This window comes from Colobus angolensis, unplaced genomic scaffold, assembly GCF_000951035.1.
Source record: "Colobus angolensis palliatus isolate OR3802 unplaced genomic scaffold, Cang.pa_1.0 Scaffold491, whole genome shotgun sequence".
Taxonomy (NCBI): Eukaryota; Metazoa; Chordata; class Mammalia; order Primates; family Cercopithecidae; genus Colobus; species Colobus angolensis.
The window spans coordinates 984,302-1,011,170 of NW_012118388.1; the positions used below are offsets into that span (position 1 = coordinate 984,302).

Here is a 26,869-nt window from a genome sequence, read left to right on the forward strand (position 1 = left end):
AAAAAAAAAAGTATAGAAATTACAAATTAAGTTAATCAATTAGAATTATATCAGAATACTTTGGGAAATGACAAATATACATATTTTAAATATGCAAAAATATAATTTCTTCATTCACATTTTATACTTTTAACTTTGAAAAATATTATAAAGACCATGAAACAAAAATACGTATTTCTACTTAAATTCTGAGTTGCATTACAGAAAAAAAGAGTATTTAATCTAAGTGATTTGTAACATTGACACAAATATCACAGGAGATTCTACTGAAGTGCATCTTAGCTTAAAAATAATTTATAGGGGTTTATATTAGAATTTTTATTACAAAATTAAGAAGTTTTCTAAAAATAAACATCAGCTAAGAAGCCATTTCTCCTAAAGGGAATACACAATTTTATTACACTATAAATGATCCTTTGGTGTGAAATCAATTGAGAGTATACTTGGTAAACTAAAAAAATGCAAATACAGCTAATAAAGTGAAAAAAAACTGAATTCTACACAAGAATACAGAAGCAAATGAAAATACTATCCTACATAACTGTTATCTACACAGGAAAAAATATACTACTTTTTGAAGAAAAATAAAAGTAATAAAATAATGAAAACACATGGATGCTGACAAAGATTTTATTGAAACTAATAACTTTGAATGTTTTCATTATTCAATCTATAAAATGAAAATGAAATAAGTATACAACTCAAGATTTTAAAACAAATAACAAATAAGTTCCACTGTGATCTTGGTTATTTCTTCCCTTCTGCTAGCTTTGTGAATATTTTGCTCTTGGTTCTCTAGTTCTTTTAGTTGTTATGCTAGGGTGTCAATTTGAGATCTTTCTAGCTTTCTGAAGTGGCATTTAGCACTGTAAATTTCCCTCTTAACACTGCTTTAGCAGCATCTCAGAGATTCTGGTACATTGTCTCTTTGTTCTCACCGGTTTCAAAGAACTTCTCGAGTTCTGCCTTAATTTCATTGTTTACTCAGGAGTCATTCGAGAGCAAGTTGTTCAATTTCCAATTGTGTGGTTCTGAGTGAGTTTCTTAATCTTGAATTCTAATTTGATTGTGCTGTGGCCTAAGAGACTGTTAGTTATTATTTCAGTTATTTTGCATTTGCTGAGGAGTGTTTTACTTCCAATTACGTGATCGATTTGAGTACATGCCATGTAACTCCGAGAGCGGAACTGAAGGAGATAGAGACATGAAAAACCCTTCAAAAAATACAAAATAAAAAAAAAAAGAATGAATCCGGGAGCTGCTCTCCTGGGGGAAAAAAAAAAAATACACACACACACACACACATATGTGTGTACATATATACCAATAGACTAATGAAGAAAAGAGACAAGAATCAAATAGACACAATAAAAAATGATAAAGGGGATATGACCACTGACCCCATAGAAATACAAATAAGCATCAGAGAATACTATAAACATTTCTATGCAAATAGACTAGAAAGTCTAGAAGAAATGGATAAATTCCTGGACACATACACCCTTCCAAGGCTGAACAAGGAAGAAGTTGAATCCCTGAATAGACCAATAACAAGTTCTGAAATTGAGGCAGTAATAAATAGCCTACCAACCAAAAAAAGCGAAGGGCCAGATGGATTTACAGCTGAATTCTAGCAGAATTACAAATAGAAGCTGGTACCATTTCTTCCTAAACTATTTCAAACAATTGAAAACAAGGGACTTCTCCCGAACTCATTTTATGAGGCCAGCATCACCCTGATACCAAAACCTGGCAGATACAACAAAAAGAGAAAACTTCAGGCCAATATCCCTGATGAACATCGATGCAAAAATCCTCAATAAAATACTGGCAAATGAAATTCAGCAGCATATAAAAAGCTTATCCATCACAATCAAGTTGGCTTCATTCCCTAGGTGCAAGACTGGTTCAACATATGCAAATCAATAAGTGTAATTCATCATATAAAGAGAAATAAAGGAAAAAAACACACATGAATATCTCAATAGATGCAGAAAGTCCTTTCATAAAATTCAACGTCCTTTCCTGTTAAAAAATTCTCAATAAACTAGGTATTGATGAATATACCTCAAAATAATAAAAGCCATTTATGATAAACCCACAGCCAATATCATACCGAATAGGCAAAAGCTGGAAGCATTCCCCTTGAAAACTGGCACAAGACAAGGATGCCCTCTCTCACCACTCCTATTCAACACAGTATTGGAAGTTCTGGTCAGGGCAATCAGGTAAGAGACAGAAATAAAGAGTATTCAAATAGGAAGAGAAGAAGTCAAACTGCCTCTGTTTGCAGATGACATGATCCCATATCTAGAAAGCCCCATTAATCAGCCCAATAGCTTAAGTTGATAAGCAACTTCAGCAAAGTCTCAGGATACAAAGTCAGTGTACAAAAACTGCTAGCATTCCTATATACCAACAATAAGCAGAGAGCCAAATCATGAATGAACTCCCATTCACAACTGCTACAAAGAGGATAAAATACCTAGGAATATAGCTAACAAGGAAAGTGAAAAACTTCTTCAAGGAGAACTACAAACCACTGCTCAAAGAAATCAGAGAGGGCACAAACAAATGGAAAAATATTCCATGCTCATGAATAAGAATAATTAATATGAAAATAGGCATCCTGCCCAAAGCAATTTATAGATTCAATGCTACTCCCATTAAACTACCATTGACATTCTTCACAGAGTTAGAAAAAACTACTTTAAAATTTATATGGAACCAAAAAAGAGCCCACATAGCCAAGACAATCCTAAGCCAAAAGAACAAAGCTGGAGGCATCATGCTATCTGACTTCAAACTATACTATAAGGCTACAGTAACCAAAACAGCATGGTACTGGAACAAAAATAAACACATAGACCAATGTAACAGAAGAGAGATCTCAGAAATAAGACCACACAAACAACCATCTGGTCTCTGACAAACCTGACTAAAACAAGCAATGCGGAAGGGATTCCCTGTTTAATAAATGGTGCTGGGAAAGCTGGCTAGCCATATGCAGAAAATTGAAACTGGACCCCTTCCTTACACCTTATACAAAAATTAAATCAAGATGGATTAAAGACTTACATGTAAAACCCAAAACTATGAAACTCTAGAAGAAAATCTAGGCAATACCATTCAGGATATAGGCACAGGAAAAGATTTCATGATGAAAACGTCAAAAGCACCTGCACGAAAGCAAAAATTAACAGATGAGATTTAATTAAACTAAAGAGCTTCTGCACAGCAAAAGAAACTATCATCAGAGTGAATGAGCAACCTACAGAATGGGAGAAAATGTTTGCAATCTATCCATCTGACAAAGGTCTAACATCAGAATCTACAAGGAACTTAAACGACTTTACAAGAAAAAAACCAACCCCATTAAAAAGTAGACAAAGGAGGTCAAGCACGGCGGCTCATGTCTGTAATCCCAACACGTTGGGAGGCCAAGGCAGGCAGATCACTTGAGATCAGGAGTTCAAAACCAGCCTGGCCAACATGGTAAAATCCCATCTCTAATACAAATACAAAAAATGAGCCATGTGTGGTGGCGGTCACCTGTAATCTCAGCTACTTGGGAGGCTCCAGCAGAAGAACAGCTTGAACCCAGGAGGTGGAGGTTGCAGTGAGCCAAGATAGTGCCATTGCACTCCAGCCTGGGTAACAGAGTGAGACTCCATCTTCCATCTCAAAAACACAAACAAAAAACAAAAACAAACAAACAAACAAAAACTTAAGCAAAGGACGTGAACAGATATAAGAAATAACAGATAAGAGAAATAAGACATTTATGTGGCCAAAAAAAACTTATGAAAAATGCTCAAATTCATTCAATCACTGGAAAAAAATGCAAATCAAACCCACAATGAGATACCATCTCACACCAGTCAATACGGTGATTATTAAAAAGTCAAGAAACAACAGATGCTGGTGAGGCTGTGGAGAAATAGAAATGCTTTTACATTGTTAGTGGAATGTAAATTAGTTCAACCATGTGGAAGACAGTGTGGCGATTCCTCAAAGACCTAGAACCAGAAATACTATTTGACCCAGCAATCTCATTATTGGGTATATGCCCAAAGGAATATAAATCATTCTGTTATAAAGATACATGCATGTGTATGTTCACTGCAACACTATGCATAATAGCAAAGACGCAGAATCAACCCAAATGCCCATCAATAATATAGTAAAGAAAATGTGGTACATGTATACACCAGGTAATACTGTGCAGCCATTAAAAAAATTAGATCATGTCCTTTGCAGGAACCTGGATGGATTTGGAAGCCATTATCCTCAGAAAACTAACACAGAAATGGAAAACCAAACCCTGTATGTTCTCACTTACAAGTGGAAGCTGAACAATGGGAATACATGGACATAGGGAGGGGAACAACACACACTGGGGTCAGTTGAGTGGGGCACGGAGAGGGAGAGCATCAGGATAATTAGCTAATATATGTGAGGCTTAATACCTAGGTGATGGATTGACAGGTGCAGCAAACCACCATGGCACATGGTGCCATGTCTACCTACGTAACAAACCTACACGTCCTGCACATGCATCCCAGATAGTAAAATAAAATAAAATAAAACTAAATTTTAAAAAAGAGAATAACAAATAAGAATAGCAGGGGAAAGCATTATAAAGATATAGTCAGCAATTAATGAATAAGAAAACAAAACTTTGATAACTGCTTATTTTAAAGAAAATATGAACTAGATGAGAAAACACAAAGTAAATTTAGAGATGCAAGAGCAAATATAATCATAGGCACAGATGAGGTATTTTTATAGTATACTGAAATAATAGACTTAAATTTTTGCTAATAAATTCAAAAACCCCAATGAAGCAGAAATTTTTCTAGAAAAAATATATTGGCAAAATTGACAGAATAAAATCAGTGGAAAAAACTTATAGAAGATATGAAGAAAAATGGTCATAGTTCTATTTCATAAGACGGCTTGGAGAAGATGACAACTTCCAAATTTAGTAAAAAAGATGTGTCAGGATAATATTCTTACCAATGAGAAAACAATAAAATGCTTAGAAGTTTAATTTTATAAGGCTAATATAACTCTATCATGAAAAATTCACAAAATAACAAATAAAAATAAAGCAAAACAAAACAAAAATAGTCTTTGTACATTCAAAACTTGTAATGGTAACAATAATATTTGACTGTTCCCTGCTATATTTCCAGTTTTAATATCTACTACATAAATAAATGAATGCAAAAGAAAAAATTTTAAAAATGCTAACAAATTAAATCTGAATTACATGTACAGAAATAAACATGATGCCAAAATTGATATATTCTAGAAATTCAATGATTAGTATAATTCAACATATAAACTGAACATAAGTATTTATAGAGGGGAATTAAAAAATTTAACACACTTTTTATTAACTTTTTTAATTAATAAAATTTATTAATGTAAGACTAGAAAAATATTTATTCAATATGATTAAAAATCCTATTTCAGAGAGAGGAAAAAGTATTCCATGTATTATACCTCTTTTGTTAACATGCTAGTTATTGAAATCGTGGAAGAAAAAAATACATACAAATAACAAATAAAATTATCTTCATTTTCTTGTAACATGATATTTGACTTGAAAAAATTAGTCTTAGAACTAACAAGGACTGATAGGCTAATAAGCATAAGACAAATTGAAATTAAAATATTCAATAGGAAATGCAGCTAAAAAAGATAGTTGGGAGTGAAGATACTGTAATGAAACTGAACTGGGTTCTGAATATAATCAGTTTATGTTATTAATAATATGCTTATTAAACTACGAAGCATACAGGACTGGATTTCAAAAGAAAGATGGATCTACATGGTTCTAGTCCTGGCATACTACTTGGCAAAAATAAGTTCTGAACAATTATTTGTTGAGTAAAAGATAAAACCTATTTGGGAAGTAAAAGAAAAAGTAGAAGAATAAACAAGATAATGCTAGGCCCATGAAAGTCAAAATACATACATACATATATAAGAGAAATTATATATCACATGCTACATGAAAGTCAAACAGTATGAACCCGCAAAAATAGTTCACTTCATTGCCAGGAAATTATTGTTGACTTTAAAATACATAATACTAGTTGAGAGGGACAAACAGAAGGCAAAGTATAAAAAGAACCTCAGTGATGACTTTTCAAAAGGATGTAACAAGCATAGACCACTTTTTCAAAATGTACCCTCTTATGGCTAAAGTTCGTAAGTCATAAAAGCTGCAAGAGTATCTCATCAATGGATACAAATCCTCAAAGTGAAAAAGAATCTCACTGCTATCTTTCCTCAGAATTGTATATACAGTTTATTGTTTACAAAGCAAATTTGAAAACACCATTTCCTTCACATCTTAAAACAGCTTGAGAGATGGACAAGACAGTACTATTAGCTTTCTAATCTAGGTTCCATTTTTTTCCTCAATAATGTAACAGATTCAGAGTTTAAAATTCAAGTGTACAAAATGTTGAAAAAATTTTCCCACACGTTCTCAAAGGTGATCTGTGCTATCAGATTCTTATAACTTTCCAGAGATATTCTTTGCATATATAAACAAATATTTCTCTATTTTGTAGAAATATTAGTAGCATACTTTTTTATTTGAGCAAATTTTGACCAACGTTCAAGATATTAATAGACTTTGTCAAAGATATCTGACAAGAAAATAAAAAGTGGCATGACTATAGCTAGGATACTTCTTGGCACTCAGTATATTGCCTACTACTGCGCCTTGATAAGTTTTCAAAGAGTAATGGGTATGGTCTAATTTATGCAATATATCTGGTCCTATGAAAATTGAATGCAATTTTGCAATTTTATATAAGATAAATGTAGAAACAAAGCCTAATTTCTTTTTTTATTTTTTATTAATACATAATAATTGTAAATATTTATGGGGTATGTGTGATATTTTGATACATGCATACAACGTGTAATGATCAAATGAGGATAATTAGGATGAGGATAATTAGGATATTCATCACCTCAAACATTCCCCATGTCTTTGTGTTGGGAACATTCATCTTCAATTCAGTCATAAATACCAACTCTAATAGTTGGATATTTCAATCACCATTTCCTTATTTAATGAGATTTAGAGAAAAACTTGTATTCAAAATGAAAGACATTTAAAACTTTTCAGAATATACTTCCGTAAAATAATCACCCCTCAATTATCTTGAACACTGTAATTTTGAACATTAAGATTTTATAAAGTTGCCCAAATCTACACTGTGTGTTTTTATTCCCAGACATCTTGTTTAGTCATTATGTGTGAACGTTTCATCACCTGACCACTGTCAAATAAAATGTAATTATAAATATAAACCACAAAATATTGTTTTGAGTGTTTTCTCTTTCATTGATTCATTTTAAGTTTTACTGGTAAATGCAAAAGGTATGAGTAGTTTGTTAATCACTTTTCAAAATATCTTCTGCATATACTTACATCATGTATTACGTAAATCACAGTACATTACTAATCTATTTTGTTATATCTATTATGAAAAATTAACATTTTTGAAACAAAAATAGCAGTATGTTCAAGTGGAGAGCTAGAGTATAATGCTGTTAACAGAAAAGAAGAGAAATATTTAAAGCTATATGCTGAAAATAACAATGTGTCAAATTTTCAACCATCCCGAAAAGAACAACACAATATTTGTTTCACAAAATAATAAAAAATACGAAGCTGTTGCTTTCTATCCTACTGATTTACTCCTTGTGTTGAGAAAGGATTATCACATTCATACTACTGACATGATGAATATAATAAATAAAACAAATCTCCATAAGAAATTATGTTCCAAATTGTGAAATACTAATGTTTCAGAGTGCACACAACTTGCATGAAAAAATGTGATTAAAGAAACCAAATCCTTCTATTAGCTGCACTGAACCCCTAAAGCAATTTAGGAATTTGTTTCTTACAGACAATTAATCACATGCAGGCATGCCAGATGAGAACTATTGATTGCCCTTTTCCAGGCTAGTGGCATTCAGACAGTAGACAGACAAATGCCCTAAGCAAGGGGAAGCATCTTTCTGCTTCTGCCTGGTGTAGCTTTTAATTGTTCTTTCCTAAAATGCATGACATTTGCTGTTAATCTTTGCATAGAGCTTACTCCTCTCTTTTTGAGCAGTACACAGATAGGTGTTTTTCTCATTTACCTTTACACCAAGGTCCTTCATTAGCTCAATCTCAAAATTCACTACATCATATGGCAGCCGGAACTGAGGAATTTCGGAAGTACTGAAAAAAAAAAAAAAGGAAAAGAAAAACAGGCATCAGTAGAAAAATGACCAATCTTAAAAAAATGTAACATGTCTTCATGGATTAGTAGTAAATAAATATCTCTTCTAAGGATATTTATATATCACATAAGATATGCATGAGGACATCTACATTTTTCTTGACATAAAAATATTACATGGAGTGAAGATACAGTCAAAACTGATATAAAAATAACTAAGTTACAGCAATAGAAAATGATAAATATAAAACTGGCCGAAAGAAATTTCAATACTTTTAAGTTCAATAAAGTGTTTGGTTGATTTATTTAATAATAATTCTAAAAATCTATTAATAAAGCTAGTTGGAGATATAGATTTTGATATACGTGTACACATATATACTAATATTCATACACATATTCTATAAATATACTTCTAGCTTGTTGAAATGCAAATGTGTAACTATATTACCATACTGTTTAGAATATTACAAAATCAGTTCCATGTGATCTACAGAATATTTTTACAATAAATTAGTCTTCTGTGAAAGCAAAGAGTATCCCAAAAGGTTCAGTCATGAAAAAACAATCCTATTGTATATTAATGCCTATTGCCTGCATTTAAAAAAAATCATGAGGTCTATAGCACTATTATTCTAGTAGTATAATACAGTATTAAAAGTAAGCTCAAAACACTTTCCAATGTTTTGTTAACAATCATAAAGCTATGTATGTGCATGAATACACAGCAATCCATTCATTCATTCGCTGATTCATTCATTCACCTACTCATTAAAAGTGAATAGTGCCAGGCACAGTGTTTACAAAGTGCCAGGTAAGTGTAAGCTGTAATGATTTGATGGTGAATTATACCAAATTCTCACTGTTAATAAGTTATTTTTTCTGATCAGGGAAGGAAACATAAAAGATAATTACACTTAGAATGTGGTATGCACAATGAGAGAAGTATAGCCATTATATCTTTAATGTGTGTGTGTGTGTGTGTCTATATATATAATAGCAATTACATTTTAAATATTACAAAGATTAATTCATTAAATAAATAAATAATTGTTGAAGATGAATCTTCTGGATAATCATTTGAAAAGTCTTCCAAAGTACAGCCTTTTCATTCTTTGATGACTTAAGAACTTGATTATTCAATTAATTTTTACATATCAATCAGCAAGACATCATGCTCAATGCTATAGAAAATGCAAGATATCAAACACATAAAGTCAAAGCTGTACACTAAAGGAGCTTCCCTCTAGTTAGAAATATAAGATCATGTTTAAGAATGAATTCAAGCATAAGGAAAAGATAAAAATCTCTCTTTTTTTTTTTTTTTTTTTTTTTTGAGACAGAGTCTCGCTCTGCCGCCCAGGCTGGAGTGCAGTGGCCGGATCTCAGCTCACTGCAAGCTCCGCCTCCTGGGTTTACGCCATTCTCCTGCCTCAGCCTCCCAAGTAGCTGGGACTACAGGCGCCCGCCACCTCGCCCGGCTAGTTTTTTGTATTTTTTAGTAGAGACGGGGTTTCACCATGTTAGCCAGGATGGTCTCGATCTCCCGACCTCGTGAACCGCCCATCTCGGCCTCCCAAAGTGCTGGGATTACAGGCTTGAGCCACCGCGCCCGGCCAATAAAAATCTCTTAAGACGACTTGTGAACTCCAGTCACATTACCTCAAGGTAACATGAATATGCCAGAATGCTCTGGGCACCAAGAAGGTTTTCCCTTCAAAGTCTAAGTAGAAAGGTTCTTAACAATTATGGACTGTATGTGGGCACAAACAGATACCCAGACTTGATAGACATGCAATTCCTTAAATATGGACTAAAATCGGGCACTGATGCAGATCCTCAAAAGGTTGAACAGGAAAGCAAAAGCAATGGACTATGAACAAAGAATTACAGCCAAATAAACCAACTATAACAAGATAAGAATCTTAAATACATCCAGATATATCGTGAAGCTGAGAACCTTCCAATGAGTCAGGTCAACTCTTGGATTTTTATGGGATATAAGTGGAAGCACAAGGAATAAAAGGAAAAAAAAATGGTGTGAGTGCAAGCCAGCGGTTCTGACTTAAGAAAAAACTCTGAAAGAGCATGTTAGAGAAAACAGGGACAACTTTTCTGATGGCCAGAGAAAAAGAAAGGAAGGAACACCTAACCTAGCAGTAAGAAACCTGAGAAAGGAGGAAGGAGCAGGCACCACCCATGGCAGTATAACTTTGAACACAGATATAGGCACCAGAGAAAATGGAAACCAGGCTGCTGGGGTTCAGCAGCTCTGCTGAAAAACCCCACGCTGCTCTGAAACCATTGTCACCAACACTTAGCACAGTGTTAAATGAATAAGTGTGAGAGAATCCATTTCCCAGCATCTCCTAAAGTAAATCAGATAAATGTGAAACACTGAGAAATGTTAGATTTGGTTACACTTAGGTAGGTAGGGGTGGGTGGAAATTACTGATTGTGAAAAATGTGATGTATTTATATTCATTAATGGATGAAGTCAGCAAATAGATGAAACACATAAGCACATACATCAGCAGAACAAAATGACAAATGTAAAACACCAAATCTGAACAAGTGTTTCAAAGGAGGGAAGGCTTATTGTGGGATGATGTAAGTGGGTAGGAGAAATGTCTTAGGAATTTAAAATATGAGTGTGTGATGGCTTCCACATTTTTCTTCTTAAATTCCAGACTTTTATGTTCACTTGGGTGTCTAATAGGTATCTCATATTTATCATGACTAAGCTTTGGTTCTTGCATCCCAGCACTGGTCCTCAGATAACCCCATTTTATGAGTTGTTCAGGCCCCAAACTCCATTATCACACACTATTCCCTTTCCAGCACCACACCAAGCCCAGATGCAGGCAGTAAGAGAATGTGTTCTTCTTAGACAATTTAAAAACCATTATAAAACTTACTAAAATGGGCCTGTTTTATATTATTTTCATCAGCTAGTAATTCTAAATAATATCACTAATATCCTAAACAATGTCTCTGCCAAAAAAAAAATTCTCTGGTGGATCTAAATTCTAAATAATAGCCATAGTTGCTTTTGAGTTTTAGTAATATATATGTAAGCTTTCAATGATCCCGTTTTTATTACCAACTCTTTAATAAACATTGTGTTCTACAGGAAAGTTAACTTGCAGAACTACAGTTAAATAGAGGCCAACAGCACCTGCTGATTCAGCTACAGGCATTCCTCATTCCAACTCCCCGCAGGCGACATATGCCTCCACTCTGTGATACTACAGATTCCAATATGTGAAAAGTTGATTTGGAATAGATAAAAATGATAGGATATGAAACAATATGAATTACTTCAATTCTATCATTTTGTATGATCACATGGAATTTTTGTGTTTAAAATTGAAAATAGCTATATCCTTAATATTAAAATAATTTGTTTTAATCATTCATTTTTTGTTTTACAGGAAAAAATTAAAAATAATTATTATTGGTTATTGTATGATTCTTATTGAATTTTATTGTATAGACCAAAGGATAGCACGGTAAAAAAATCTATTCTGAGTATCTAGTATACTAGGTATACCACTAATCCATCATTTTTAAAAAACCTTCCTCCTTTATCATCACCTAATATATGCTATATTTGGTTTATTGTTCATTTATTGTCTGTCTCCCCATGACTAAAATATAGGCCCCATGAGAAGGCACTTTGCCTTGTTTACTTTTATGCTCTAAATAGAGCCAGAAATAATGACCAGCACATAGTCAAGTGATCGATATATATATCATGAAGGAAGGAATCGAGGGAAGGAGAAAGGGGAAAATACAGGTAGGTATCAGATCTTGGAAGGGTTTTTATGCCAGGCCAGATCCTTTATCTCTGAGGTTAGGAGGAATTGTTGAAAGATTTCAAGTGGAAGAGTAATAAAATCAGATTTGGAAACTAAAAGAAGAATGAATCTGAAAAGACAAATCAGGAAGGAGGTTACTGCAGTGGTAGAGGAAGTGAGAGGTGGCCCAGAGCAGTGGTTCACGCCTGTAATCCCAGCATTTTGGGAGGCCAAGACGGACAGATCGCTGAGGTAAGGAGTTCAAGACCAACCTGGCCAACATGGTGAAACCCCATCTTTATTAAAAATACAAAAATCAGCCAGGTGTGGTAGTGCATGCCTATAGTCCCAGTTATTTGGGAGGTGGAGTCAGGAGAATCACTTGAACCCGGGAGGTGGAAGTTGCAGTGAGCCTAGATCTCACCACTGCACTCCAGCCAGGGTGAAAGTGCAAGATTCAAAAAAAAAAGGAAACTGAGAGGTAAAGGATATCAGAGGACATTTTTTTTACAGTGTTTGTAAAATGGAATTGCCAGTATATTAAAGAGTAGCCCAGATAATCCCCATTTTGGTGATGCCATACCCCGAGATGGCAAACTCAGGAAGAGAAGCAACACTGATCATTGATACGAAGTTTACAAAGAGATGTCTAGGATTTGAATGTATAAATCTGTTGCTCAGAATGGAGAAAGAGGTCAGAGTAGATACGGATTTTTAAGAAATTTGCATGTAGGTGGTAATTGAAACCATGAGAGTAAATGAGATGACTCTGAAGACTGCATGGTGAGAAAGGAAATAAAAGGACAGAAGACAGAATTTAATAGGAATGATTATTTTCCAAGTTTGTTGTGCTTAGGAAAACAAACTTTTCTTCTATCTCTGATCCTGTAACAATCTAAGGTTCTGAAAAAAATTTTTCTTGTAATCATAAATCCTTTAGTATAGTCAGTGGAATGTCAAGACAACATGAAAAAAATCTTTCTTCTATTTTCATGTTTCTTTCATGTAATGAAATGTATCTATAACAACTTTCCACTCTTTCTAAAGCACAACTCTCATACTCTGACAGAAGTATGCTTCAGTTCATTACCATATAGATAATAGACTTTAAATTTGTATTACATCACACATTCTTAAAATATTTCCTATTGCTATAACTATTTCACCTAGACTCTATTTCTCTTTACTGTCAATCAACAAGAAAAACAATAGGCCTAATAAAAACAATATAAAATTTGAAATAGGTAAAGCAAAGAGCAGCACTGGCCTCACTATCCTTCCTAACAATAACGTCAAAATTCTTATATATTAATTTATAAGCAAAAAATCAGAAAGTATATATGTGCACACATTCTTGAAAATCTCTTAACACTATTTTGTTTATCTTTTTTATAATATCAAACCCTTTTAACCCTGTTAAACTCGTGCCCTGATAAAAGCAGCCACTGTTAGAAGAAAGCAAAACTACTGATTATTTTATAAATTTGTTGCAACATTAAAAATAATTGATGTGTTCCATGCAATAGAGATTAATCCTAGATATTTTTCACTGACTCTAGTGATTTCTTAAAAAGTTGTTGTGATACTAATTCACCAGGGATAAAATAATCTGTTTGGATGCAAAGCAGAAGGAAAGATGAAACTTGACATTACTTCCTTAAGCAACTGATTTCAAATACAAAGCTAATTTAACCTTTTTTAGCCACTTTGAAGACACAAGAGAATGAGAGGCAATCATAAGTAGAAAATAAATTAACAAGAAAGTTTTGTGATTGTAATTCTGGCTAAATTCCAGCGTCAGTTTTTGTAATCCTGTAACAGTGACACAGAATGCCTTTACCATGGGACAGTACAAATGAGATTGATTAAATATTTCATATTGTCTCTACACACTGAAAAGATTCAAAGCCAAAAGAAAGAATTTAACAACTTTAAAAGAAAAACCACCATGTTTGGTCATGAATCCAAAGAAGTCTGTCTCACTAAAACATGTTCAGCAAATAAATTTAAAAAACCAAGTTTAGTACTAATTTATATTAATTACAAATGTCTATCCTGCATTTGAGTTAAAACAGAGATAGGCTAACAACAGTAATCTTCTACCAAAATTGGCAATACAGAGTAATTGATAAACAGGGTGGGTTCCATTTTAGCCCATTTGTGAAAATGCAATCAAGTGGCAAAGAGATTATTCCTAGCTTACCAGGGTGCACAATTAAGTTCATACTTTAAAAATTAACTCAGATATTCACTGATATGTATAACTGAAAAAAACATACAATGCTTATACATATATTGTTAACAGATTATGTCTTTTTCTAATTAATAAAGCTGTGGTAAATGCCATTAAAATGATAGTCTAAATCTTTCCAGCGAAACAACATATAGGACATTTTACTTTCCAGAAAAATACATTCATAAAATACATGTAATCTCTTGAAATTCATAGTAGTGGAACAACAATACAGAAGAATAATTATTTCTTAACAATCAGGTTGTTTATGTTTCATATCCACACTAAAGGGTCTTCCTAGTATGTGATATTTTTGCTTGATGATTCAGTCAAATAAGATTATATTAATGATAGCTTATACATCAATATTTATGTCAGTAAACATATCAACATATTTCTATCAATGATACAAATAATTGATAATTTTGTATTATCTTGGACTTAGCATATAGTTGTTTGAGTAATATTGAAATTTATACATTTATTAACATATATTCAGAGGTGCCAAAAAACAAGAAACTTCACAAATTCTAGTAACAACTTGATTAAATTTATCCTCTGTGATTATTGGGTATGATTAATTTATTGGCTACACATAGGGCAGTAGCCATAACAAATTTAAATGTTAAGCATAGAAACAGATATTCCAAATGGCTGCATTTTATAATCCATGATTTTTTAATAGTATATGCAGGGAAAATAAAAATCAATTGAGTAATATTATTCAGTTACCATCCAAATTCTTTACTTTGTATCAAATGTTTTAAGCAATATCTACTCCCTAATCATAATAAATTTTATTTCTTTATGATAATGAAATATATGTCTAGTATAGAGTTCTGTTTATTTTCAATATATATTCCCATTCCCATGTATAAATCTTCATGGGAATGATATGATTATATGATTTTAAAAATGTTATATTTAAATACATTTCTAGTAGAGGCTGACAAAATTTTAATCAAAAGTAAGACTTAAGAAATTTTAAACTGAAAATATGTAAGACAACATATCTAATTAGACAACATAATGAATAGTCCAATATTCCATGGAGCTAGGTTTTCCCCATCACTAATATCCATGATTTCCAGGTATATCTCCATTAAAAGAAATATTCACAGGGCTAAAACCATCTTTCATATGGTTGGTTCTTATAATCAAAAAATAATTTGCAGAGATTTCTCTTAAATTCACAGAACTAGAGAGAAAATTTCTTAAATAAATATTGCTTCAAGCCAACTGCAAATTTTAAAGTGAATAATGTAATGAAAATGTGAACATTTGGAAAAAGAACATTTAAAATACCATCTGTGTGCCTGAAGTTTCTATATGATCATGAACCAACAATATTCATAATTGTTTTGCTCCCTCATTTCTGACACTATAAACACGAAATAAATGTAGGCATTACCTTAAACCACCAACATATTCTTGTTTCTCAAATATAGTGATGTCAGAGTACCCCAATCGAGCCAAAAAGGAAGCACAACTTATACTTGCAGGCCCAGCACCAAAAAGAGCAATCTTTGCAGAATAGGCTTCAGACATTTTTTCTGGGGGAGGCAGGGACGGATTTCTGATCTGTGGGATACTCATTGCCTTGAATACCTACGGAGAAATCAATTGCCATCGTTAAAATTTTGAAACTAGCTTACATCCTCAAACATATTTTTCATGTTTCAAATTAATTATTGTTTTAAATAGCAATGAGCAATACATTTTCAGTATTAATATGGTATACTTACAACTTTTATTGTGTCAAGTAGATGAGGATTTATGGCTAACTCTCAATCTTGCCTTTCTAGAGTCATGCCTCCTCTAGGAAACACTTCTGGGGCACATTCCCTACTCCCACCTAGAGGGTAAGTTAAGTGCATCTCCTCTAAGATCCTACAGCATAATCCATATGTCTCTACCATAACCACTTACCAACCTATCTGTGGCATGTATTATGTTTCCACGTCAGTCAGTAGAATGTTAGTTCCTTGAATCAGAAAACATGTCACATCACACGTAAACACATAACCCTTGCATTACAGGAGCTAGCATTACTATGGCACACAGTAGACATTTAACAAATAATTTCTTGAATTCTGCTTTTGATGATGATAGATTAACTTTGGGAGAATAATGATTTAAAAAAAATAGTTGAAGCATTCAATAACTACTGATGCAGGCATCTTGGAAGGGCTAACATCTCAGAGAGAAAGTAAGAACGAAGTTAGGTGACCAGAAGTCACTTTTCTCCTGAGGGATTTGCCACTTCTTATCAAAGGGAGGAAGGCTAAGAATCTTGAAGAGAACCACAGCTCAGAAAAGAGATGTTGGCAGTCTTTTGAAACCAGAGAGACACAGAGTTTTGGAAGTGTAGGAGGCCATTAACCTGGAGCAAAATAAAGTGCAGAAAAGTGAACTTAATTCTTAAAGTGCATATGACAAAAACCTAAGGAAATAAAGAGAAAACCAGATGGTCCAGGAAAAACAAAAACTGGAGTGACTAAATAAGAAAGAGCCCTAGTAAATACCCTAGTGTACAGCTGAAGCTTCTGGAGTGCTACACTGTATAAGTAGGGCAAATGAGGGGTAAAGAGCCAACCTAGCCTTGTCAACTTGGCCCTGGATTTAAATCACAGTGATCAGTCCTCACTCTTATCTATCTATCAAATGATAGAATACACTTTCTGTGAATAATAAGTTGACCACAGTTCCTACAAACTTTTTATAAGATGTTTGGGTTTTTATTTTAAGAAGTCCAAGCCTGCAAGAAAAATAAACCTAAAAAAATTGAAAGAGATACATACATAATCTAGTAAGTGTGGTTATCAAATGTAAATTTTAGAATAACTATGATTAATATGTTCAAAAATATATAAGAAGAATGTAAACTTCAATACAAAACTGGAATTTGTTAAAAATAGAAAAATAAAATTTACAAAGTACCTTTAGTAAAATATATTTAGCAAAAATCATAACTAGCTAATGCGGAAGGAAGGAGTGGGATTTTAAAAATATATTATCAAAATGTATTAATTAAAATTATTAATTAATACATAAATAGGTGGTAGAGGGTAGGAAACAAAAAAATGGTAAGATGGTAAATATAAACATAAACATGAGAAATTATATTAAATGTAAATGGACTAAAATTCCAATTGAAAGACAAAAGTTATGGAAGATAAACACCTTAAATATAAGAGCACAGATAGATAAGTGTAAAGTTAAAGACTAGACAAAGTTATACAATGCAAACACTAACCAAAAGAAAGCTGGTACATATATAACAATATTAGAAATATTAGTCTTTAAGGCAAGATGCACTACTAAATTTGAAGAACATTTCATAGCAAGGAAACGGTCAATCTTTCAACAAGATTTTATAATTCTAAATCCACAGGCTCTAAATTACAATTTTAAATATATAAAGGGAAATTGATAGAACTAAATGTAGAAGAAATAAATCACAATGGTCTCATTATTCTACTCTCATCAAAACTTGACTACCAATAGAAGTGGCCAATGAATAAATCCATATTATAGGTAAGTTATTTATGCTATCTAATGGATTGGCTCACAGAGTTGTTTGCATTTAATAGGTCAAAGCAGTAACTTTCTCTCCTGGAAACCCAGAGAAAGATTGATAGATATAAATATAAGTTTTCTTAAGAGTGAGGAATAAAGGTGACAGGACTTTACATTTTCTTAGCCTCATCCCACATATACCACCAACTACTGTAAATAAAGTCAAAACACAAAGGCCCATCCAAATGATCTTATTTAAAAAAAAAATTAAAGAGGGTATTATCTACAAGTATTATAGGGTCAATTTCTCAGCATGAGATGAATGGCGCTGATAAATGGTCTTATAATATTTTGTCATTTTCATTCTAATAATTTGTCACATTTTACTGGTTTACTTATCTGTTTCCTCTCTTAGACCATAAATCATTTAAGGGAAGACAATATCTTTGAATTCATCTTTTAGTATCCAGTGTTTTTATACATAAGGGGGAATATATGCTAATTAATGAGCTTAAATGGATAATACAACAATTTATTCTCAGCTACAATTTGCATTATTTACAAATTATTAATATGTGTTCCTTCTCTTCCCTGTGCTATCCAAACAGCACAGATTTTCTTACATATTATTTTTGAATCAACACATATTGTTATCTTTTATTCCTTTCTAAGCAACATGAACAGGGAACTAAATTCCAGTTCTAAATTAATAAATAATTTTATAGGATTGTTAATTAAAATGTAGTTAAAATATATTTTACATTTCCCCAAAGAAAGGTTTCACATACTTTTCATAAATATTTATTTCATTAGATCATTAATTAAAATGTAGTTAAAATATATTTTTTCTATTTCCCCAAAGAAAGATTTCACATACTTTTCATAAGTATTTAAAACATACATTTAACGTGATCAAGGATCTCTGATCAGGGAACAGAGACACAGCTAATTTCATTTAGGGATTAAATAAATACTAATTTCTTTCATATTTAGTTGAATAATTTTAGCTTTGTGAACTAATAATTAAATATTTAACTTTCCCATGTTAAAATCCGCTAACATTTACAAATAACATTGCATTTTAACAAATCTTAAATGAAGACGTTCATGATTTAAGTATAATTTATAGATGACATCTTTTACAATGGAAGCAGATTTAATATGACTACTAATTGTTTTAGGCTACAGCATTCATTATAATGTGAAGTTATAGTGTGATAACCAAATGGAATAGAATTTGTGCTCAGCATTCACTCAGAAGCAAGAAATAGGTAAGTTCTGAAACACCTAACATATCTGACACAAATTCTAGCTAATGGCATGCAAATAATAAAGTAGAAATTACCAAATAATACACAATATGTATGTATCTTCACCTAAAATATTTTAATTTTTTGAATAAAACTTTTAAGCCTTCTTTTAAAAAAATTATCAAATGCAAACACTGAATTATTTTAAAAAATGTTTACTGAATCCCTACTAAGTACCCAACACAGAGTTAAAGACTCTTAAAGTGTTTGAAGAAATGAAAGCAAGCACACTCTTCAGCACACATAGTATCATGAGCACATACTAAAATGTAAATTGTTAGCCCCTGATTTGCTCAACCCCAGGCACTGCAGCTTAAGAGTTGTTCAATACATGCTCATTACATTGCTTGGCTCAATAAACTAATCTATCAATTGGTATCCTTTTCCTGCTCTGTTCTGGGATTTTTTCTTTACAACCTTTTATTGCACTGGGTTTTCCCCCTAAGTTTTACAGGAATTTGGATTAACCTTGATGCAATTTTTAAGGTAGTAAACAATTGAATCACACTTTTGTGTATTTCAGCACAACAGGTGGTATATTTTTAAAAGTATGGCATTGAAACTAGACTCTTGGGGTTGAGTCTTGACTTCCATCATTCTCATGATGCATGGAATTGAACAAGTCCTTTAACATTTCTACACCTCAGTCTCCTTAATAAGGTGGGATTAATAAAATATATTTCATAGAGAGGCTTTGAGGATTTAATGAGCTAATTATATCTTGAAAGTGCTTTAGGAAACTGCCTGTCCATACAGCAAATGTTATTCTCATTTCACCTAGTGTTCAAATTCCATGAGACAGAACATATCTAAACTCATAGTGTCCAAGATGGAATCCACTAGCCACATATGACTTAGTTCAAATTAAAATTAAAATTAAATAAAATTAAAAATGCAAAGACCTCAGTAGCACTAATCTTATTTCAAGTGCTCAATAACTACATGTGGCTAGTGGATAATACATTGAACACATCCATTACTGCAAAAATTAAAATTTCAAACATATGATGCAATAGATACAAATAATCTCATGAGCATAATTAACGGGAAATAAATAATTTAGAGGCAGCGAGTTTGTAGTCTTTGTTATAGTTATTTTAATATGATTTTTATGACTACTGTTTATATACTTTAATTTTTCATAATTACTGTGTTTCACAACCCATTTACAAAATTCCTAAAAATTTAATCAGCACTAGAGCTGGTCCAAGCTGGCTTCAGCACACTATTGCACCTAGGCAATACGTCAGCACTCATTCAATGTTTTTTTAGCCACTAATATTCTTCTATCATCAACCCTAAATTCTGAAATATATGTTACATTTTCCAACTTAATACAGACCTGAAGGCATAAGTGGCCCTGTATCCCTTTAAAATATCAGCAACTAACTCTTTTTAAACTGAAATACAAATAATGGATTACTTCATGTATACACAATATACTTCCATGAATGTAGTCTAATTCTGACAAAATGAGGGCAAATGGACAAAAAGGCAAATAAATCGCTCCAAAAAGATTTTGTGGGTGAATGGGGGGTAGTGATTTGTATTTAACTATATTATGAAACTATGAAAATTGAAATCAATTATAAATCTAGAGTTGGCATTTTATGAAAAATAAAAATTAAAGTAACTAATAATGTAACACTTTAAACTGCCAATGAATAGACTGTGTAAGTTAAAAAAAAAAAACAGAGAATTAGCTTAATTTTCTTAAAATTAAAAATAAAAGTTTGGAAAAGTTAGTTAATTAAAACAACTTATACGATTCAAAATGTCCTTAAATATGAAGAATATTTTTCAAAAATAATATTTTTCATTCCGTTTATTAAACTACTTCAGTCTTCAGAGAAGTGCAACATAAAATTACAAATAAATTATGCATAAAAGATACATTAGGTCCAGTTATTTACGGTATCAAATTCCTAAGAGATATATCTTAGAATATAGTTCCCTGTTGTTTCATAATGTAATACAAATACTCTAAAATAATTTGGCTCTTTTGGTGAGAAAGATGCCTCTCTTTTTCTTTTAAGCAAATGTCAGTTGTCCATCAATTGACTAATATTCTACGATTTAATTTTTAAGTTGAAGGGTCAACTGCCGAAACAATGTAATAAATGAAATAAACTTTTAATATTAGAAGAGAGTAACTGAAGTATTTAAAGATGAATGAGAAGTATACCTAATATGTATTTCCCCACAATAATAAGAAGGCCAATATTTTTTGAAATATATCCTATGTTCCAGGCTTTATGTTCATTTAGTCTTCAACCCTCCTTTTATGGAGGTACAATTATCAGATCCATTTCCTAGATGAAAAAACTGTGGTCAGGTTCATATGCAAAAGATTTTATCCTAAGGCTATTTGACTTCAAAGCCTGAACTCTTAAACTCTGTTATTATCACATTTTCACAGTAATTGTTAAAAAGTTCATTATATATCTCTAATTTTCCAATAAGAAATGTATAACTGAAATAAATATATGAATTTGTCATTCCTAACCCACTTAGAATGTGTTATATTTTAATATATTAAATTCATGTTCCGATAAAATATATTTTGATATATTCTAGTCAATCTACTAACAAAAATAGCCGGTTATTATAATTAATAAATTAACTTTACAAATCAACAATTGTTCATGAAGTGTTTAAAAAACACTGAACTACCTCATCTTGTTTCCCACCATGCTATCCTGACATCAGAGAACTAAGATAGTTGGTGCATTAAGAAAACTGACTCCCTATTATCAACGTCCTCTCCAGAGTGCCACATTTGAGTACATTTATTACAACTGGTGAACCTTCAATGGGTTTGCAAAAATTTTATTATGAAAATAGCATCACAGGACTACAGCATCATACACAATAGTTTCTTTCACTGTCCTAAAAATCTTCTTAATCTCCATATGCATCCCTCTCTCACCTTCTCCCCAGCAACCACTGGTCTTTTTAGTGTCTCCATAGTTCTGCCTTTTCTAGAATGCCATGCAGTTGAAATCATACAATATACAGCCTTTTTCAGATTGGCTTCTTTCATTTAGTAACATACATTTAAGTTTCCTCCATGTCTCTCCATGGCTTGATAGCTACTCTCTTTTTAATCCTGAATAATATTGCAACAACTGTATGTACTGTAGTGTATTTATGCATTCACTTACTGAAGGATATCTCAGAAATTTTGGTGATTATGAATAAAGCTGCTATAAATACCCAAGTGCAGGTTTGCACGTTAACATAAGTTTTCAATCCTTTGGGGTAAATTGCTAGATCATATTAACAGTATGTTTAATTTTGCAAGATACTGTCAAACTGTCTTCCAAACTGTACCATTTTTCATTCCCACTAGGAAAGAATAAAGTTCCTATTTCTCCTCATCCTCTCAGCAATTGGTGCTGTCAGTGTTCTGCATTTTGGCTGTTTGGTCTCCTCTGAATGTTTGTGTCCATGCCCCCTCACTGCAATTCAATTCATATGTTGAAAACTAACCACAAATGATAGAAAGGTGGGGTTTTTAAAAAGTGATTAGGTCATGAGGAGCCCTCCTCAATTAGATTAGTTTATTTATTTATTTATTTATTTATTTATTTATTTTTATTATACTTTAAGTTCTAGGGTACATGTGCATAACGTGCAGGTTTGTTACATATGTATACCTGTGCCATGTTGGTGTGCTGCACCCAACAACTCGTCAGCACCCATCAATTCATCATTTATATCAGGTATAACTCCCAATGCAATCCCTCCCCGCTCCCCCCTCCCCATGATAGGCCCCGGTGTGTGATGTTCCCCTTCCCAAGTCCAAGTGATCTCATTGTTCAGTTCCCACCTATGAGTGAGAACATGCGGTGTTTGGTTTTCTCTTCTTGTGATAGTTTGCTAAGAATGATGGTTTCCAGCTGCATCCATGTCCCAACAAAGGACGCAAACTCATCGTTTTTTATGGCTGCATAGTATTCCATGGTGTATATGTGCCACATTTTCTTAATCCAGTCTGTCACAGATGGACATTTGGGTTGATTCCAAGTCTTTGCTATTGTGAATAGTGCCGCAATAAACATACGTGTGCATGTGTCTTTATAGCAGCATGATTTATAATCCTTTGGGTATATTCCCAGTAGTGGGATGGCTGGGTCATATGGTACATCTAGTTCTAGATCCTTGAGGAATTGCCATACTGTTTTCCATAATGGTTGAACTAGTTTACAATCCCACCAACAGTGTAAAAGTGTTCCTATTTCTCCACATCCTCTCCACTGAGAGAAACAAGAAATGGGGAAAGGATTCCCTATTTAATAAATGGTGCTGGGAAAATTGGCTAGCCATAAGTAGAAAGCTGAAACTGGATCCTTTCCTTACTCCTTATACGAAGATTACTTCAAGATGGATTAGAGACTTAAATGTTAGACCTAATACCATAAAAACCCTAGAAGAAAACCTAGGTAGTACCATTCAGGACATAGGCATGGGCAAGGACTTCATGTCTAAAACACCAAAAGCAACGGCAGCAAAAGCCAAAATTGACAAATGGGATCTATTTAAACTAAAGAGCTTCTGCACAGCAAAAGAAACTACCATCAGAGTGAACGGGCAACCTACAGAATGGGAGAAAATTTTTGCAATCTACTCGTCTGACAAAGGGCTAATATCCAGAATCTACAAAGAACTCAAACAAATATACAAGAAAAAAACAAACAACCCCATCAAAAAGTGGGCAAAGGATATGAACAGACATTTCTCAAAAGAAGACATTCATACAGCCAACAGACACATGAAAAAATGCTCATCATCACTCGCCATCAGAGAAATGCTAATCAAAACCACAATGAGATACCATCTCACACCAGTTAGAATGGCAATCAGTAAAAAGTCAGATTAGTTCCTTTAAAAACAGCCCCAGGGGAGCTACCTTGCCCCTGCCACATGTGAGACAGGCACAGTAAAAAGCCTTTACCTATGACCAGAAGGCAGGTTATGAGCACATTATAAATCTACAAACACTTTGATTTAGGAATTCCCAGCATTCAGAACTGAGAGAAATAATTTTTGTTGTTTATAAGCTATTCAGTTTACGGTATTTTGTTATAGCAAACTGAGCAGACTAAACATTCTAATAGTATAGTGGTATCTCACTGTTGTTTTATGTTGCATTTCCCTAATGACATATGTGAAGCATCTATTCAGATGCTTATTTTCCATCTGTATATCTTTCTTGGTAAGATATCTGCTAAGGTCTTTGTATCACTTTTTAAATGGGTTGTTTTCATATTTTGGGGTTGTAAGAGACCTTTGGACATTTTGGATAATGTCCTTATCAGATATGTCTTTGGCAAATATTTTCTCCCAGTCTGTGGCTGGTCTTTTCATTTTCTTTCAAGAAAGTTTCCTGCAGAACAGAAGTTTTAATTTTGTTTCTGTGTTTGTTTTGAGATGAGAGTCTCACTGTGTTCCCCAGGCTGGTCTCAAACTCCTGCACTCAAGCAATCCTCCCTCAGCCTCCTGAGTAGCCAGGACTACAGGTACATGCTACCACACCAAGCTCAGAATTTTTTATATTTGATGAAGTCCATCTTATCAACAATTTATTTTATAAATCTAGTCTTTGATGTTGCACCTAAAAAGTCATTGCCTAACCCAAGGTCATGTAGATTTCCTCCCATGTTATCTTCTAAGAGTTCTGTAGCTTTGCACTTTACATTGAGGTTAATGATCCATCTTTAATTATTTTTTTAATGGGTGTACATATGGTCTGTTTCCAGATTCACTTTTTTACATATGGAAGTAGGGTGGTACAAACATCATTTGTTGAAAAGACTATCCTTTCTCCATTGTATTGCCTTTGCTTTTTTGTCAAAGATAAGTTGGCTATATTTATGTGTGTCTATTTCTGGGCTCTCTATTCTGTTTTAGTGATCTATTGTCTATTATTTTAACAATACCACACTGCAATTACTGCAGCTTTACAGTAAGTCTTAAAGTCAGTTACTCTGAGTCCTCCAAATTTGTTGTTCAATATTATGCTCTTTTGCCTCTCTACCTAAACTTTAGAATCCATTTGTCAATATCTATAAAATAGTTTCCTGATATTTTGATTTGGGATTGCACTGACTCTATAGATCAAACTGGGAAGACCAGACATCTTGAAAATACTAAGTCTTCTATTTGGAAACCTGGAATATATCTATATGTCTCCATTTACTTGGTTTTTTTTATTTATTTCATCACAGTTTCATAGTCTTTCTCATATACATCTTATATATATTTTATTAGATTTATATCTAAGCATTTCATTTTTAAGGATGCAAATGTAAATGGTATATTTTTAATGTCAAATTCTAATCATTTATTGCTATCGTAAAGGAAAGTGGCTGAATTTTGTACATTAATCTTATATCCCCTTTTGCCATAACTGTATATTAGTTTCAGGGGTTTTTCTGTTGATTCTTTGGAATTTTCTACATAGACAATTCTATCATCTGCTAACAAAGACAGTTTTATTTTTTCCTTCTCTGTGTACATTTCATTTCCTTTTCTTGTCTTATAACATTGTATTTGTGTTATTTTTAAGGTGTTCCCTTCCCCACAAATATTGTATCACGTGGACTATTTTAAGATTATTTTAATACGCACTCAACAAGATTTTGATTAATTTCAAAATTCCTGGACTCCAGTGATATGCTTAAACAAAGTAGTAAAAATCACCAAGGAAAACAGTTCTACCTTAGTGATAATGAAGAAGAATTATTTACAAGTGAATATCCTTTTTTAAATTTTACTTTTTAATTTTTTTACTTTGTAAGTACATAGTATATATATATTTTTTTACTTTTACATTTTTTAATATTGTGGGTGCATAGTACACCCTTGAGGGAACATTTTTAATATTTATTTTCTTGCATATTCATTCTGTGATTTCTCACCTTTCATTCATCTAGAAATTGCATTTATTTCATCAGTCTAAATTGACTTTACCAGCATTTTCTCCATAATTTTCACATTACTTTGAAGCAAGGGAGAGATTAAACTGATACTTAAAATGGAAAGATTGCAATGCAGAGGGGAGCCTTAAGTCTCCTCACCTTCTGGAGACAGAAACAGTATAATTTTCTATAGTGCTCTATAAATGAAAAAGGAGAAAGCATTGTAAATAAAAGTATATTTACCAATTCAAATTTGAGGGTAACTCTTGCTCATTTTAACCTTTCTTGCTTTCTAAAACAGTACATAATGAAAATAAACATAAATGTTTCATAGCTGTAATTATTCCTCAATTACTCTGTTTGTTCTAATTAAACAAACAATAGCAAATACATGCTATAGGGAAGTCATGAGAAGTAAAATATTCTTGGGAATTTTAGAATATCTCTACTAGTTGAAGGATGAATTGTAACAGTATGGTAGTATTCTGCATACCTCATAAGAGGATTATACTCTTGCAAGTGTTTAGCTTGATTTCATTATAAAATAAAAATAACTTCTGGTAATTTCTAAAGGAATGTTATTTCATTAGTGTAGGTCTAAGATAAATCTTAATAAAAATATTACATCAGTTTTTCTTTTGCTGGTTTCAGTTTCTTGAGTTACTTAATTAGTGGGATGAATGTCTCATTATCTTTTGAATGCCTGAATGGGGAAAGATTGCTATTTGTGCATCCAAAAAGTAAGTTACCTGAAATTACATACCTTCTAGGAGATGCTTCCATGTCATTTTCTTTGTTATTTGTTTCCTTTTGTAAA

At 32.6% G+C, this 26,869-nt stretch overlaps 1 protein-coding gene across 2 annotated transcripts in view; it reads right to left on the bottom strand.

Annotated features, from left to right (window-relative positions):
• DPYD (dihydropyrimidine dehydrogenase) overlaps positions 1–26,869 on the bottom strand; it is an 861,792-nt gene that overhangs the window by 605,261 nt on the left and 229,662 nt on the right. Inside the window, exons 6-7 of one of the 2 annotated variants that reach the window (XM_011959403.1) lie at positions 15,712–15,908; positions 8,185–8,266 (exon numbers count right to left, since the gene is read on the bottom strand). In XM_011959403.1, coding sequence (XP_011814793.1) covers positions 8,185–8,266; positions 15,712–15,908 — 279 coding nt within the window. Of the gene's footprint in view, positions 1–7,676; positions 8,267–15,711; positions 15,909–26,869 lie in introns of those variants that run through there. The other variant, XR_001003717.1, reaches the window with a different exon arrangement.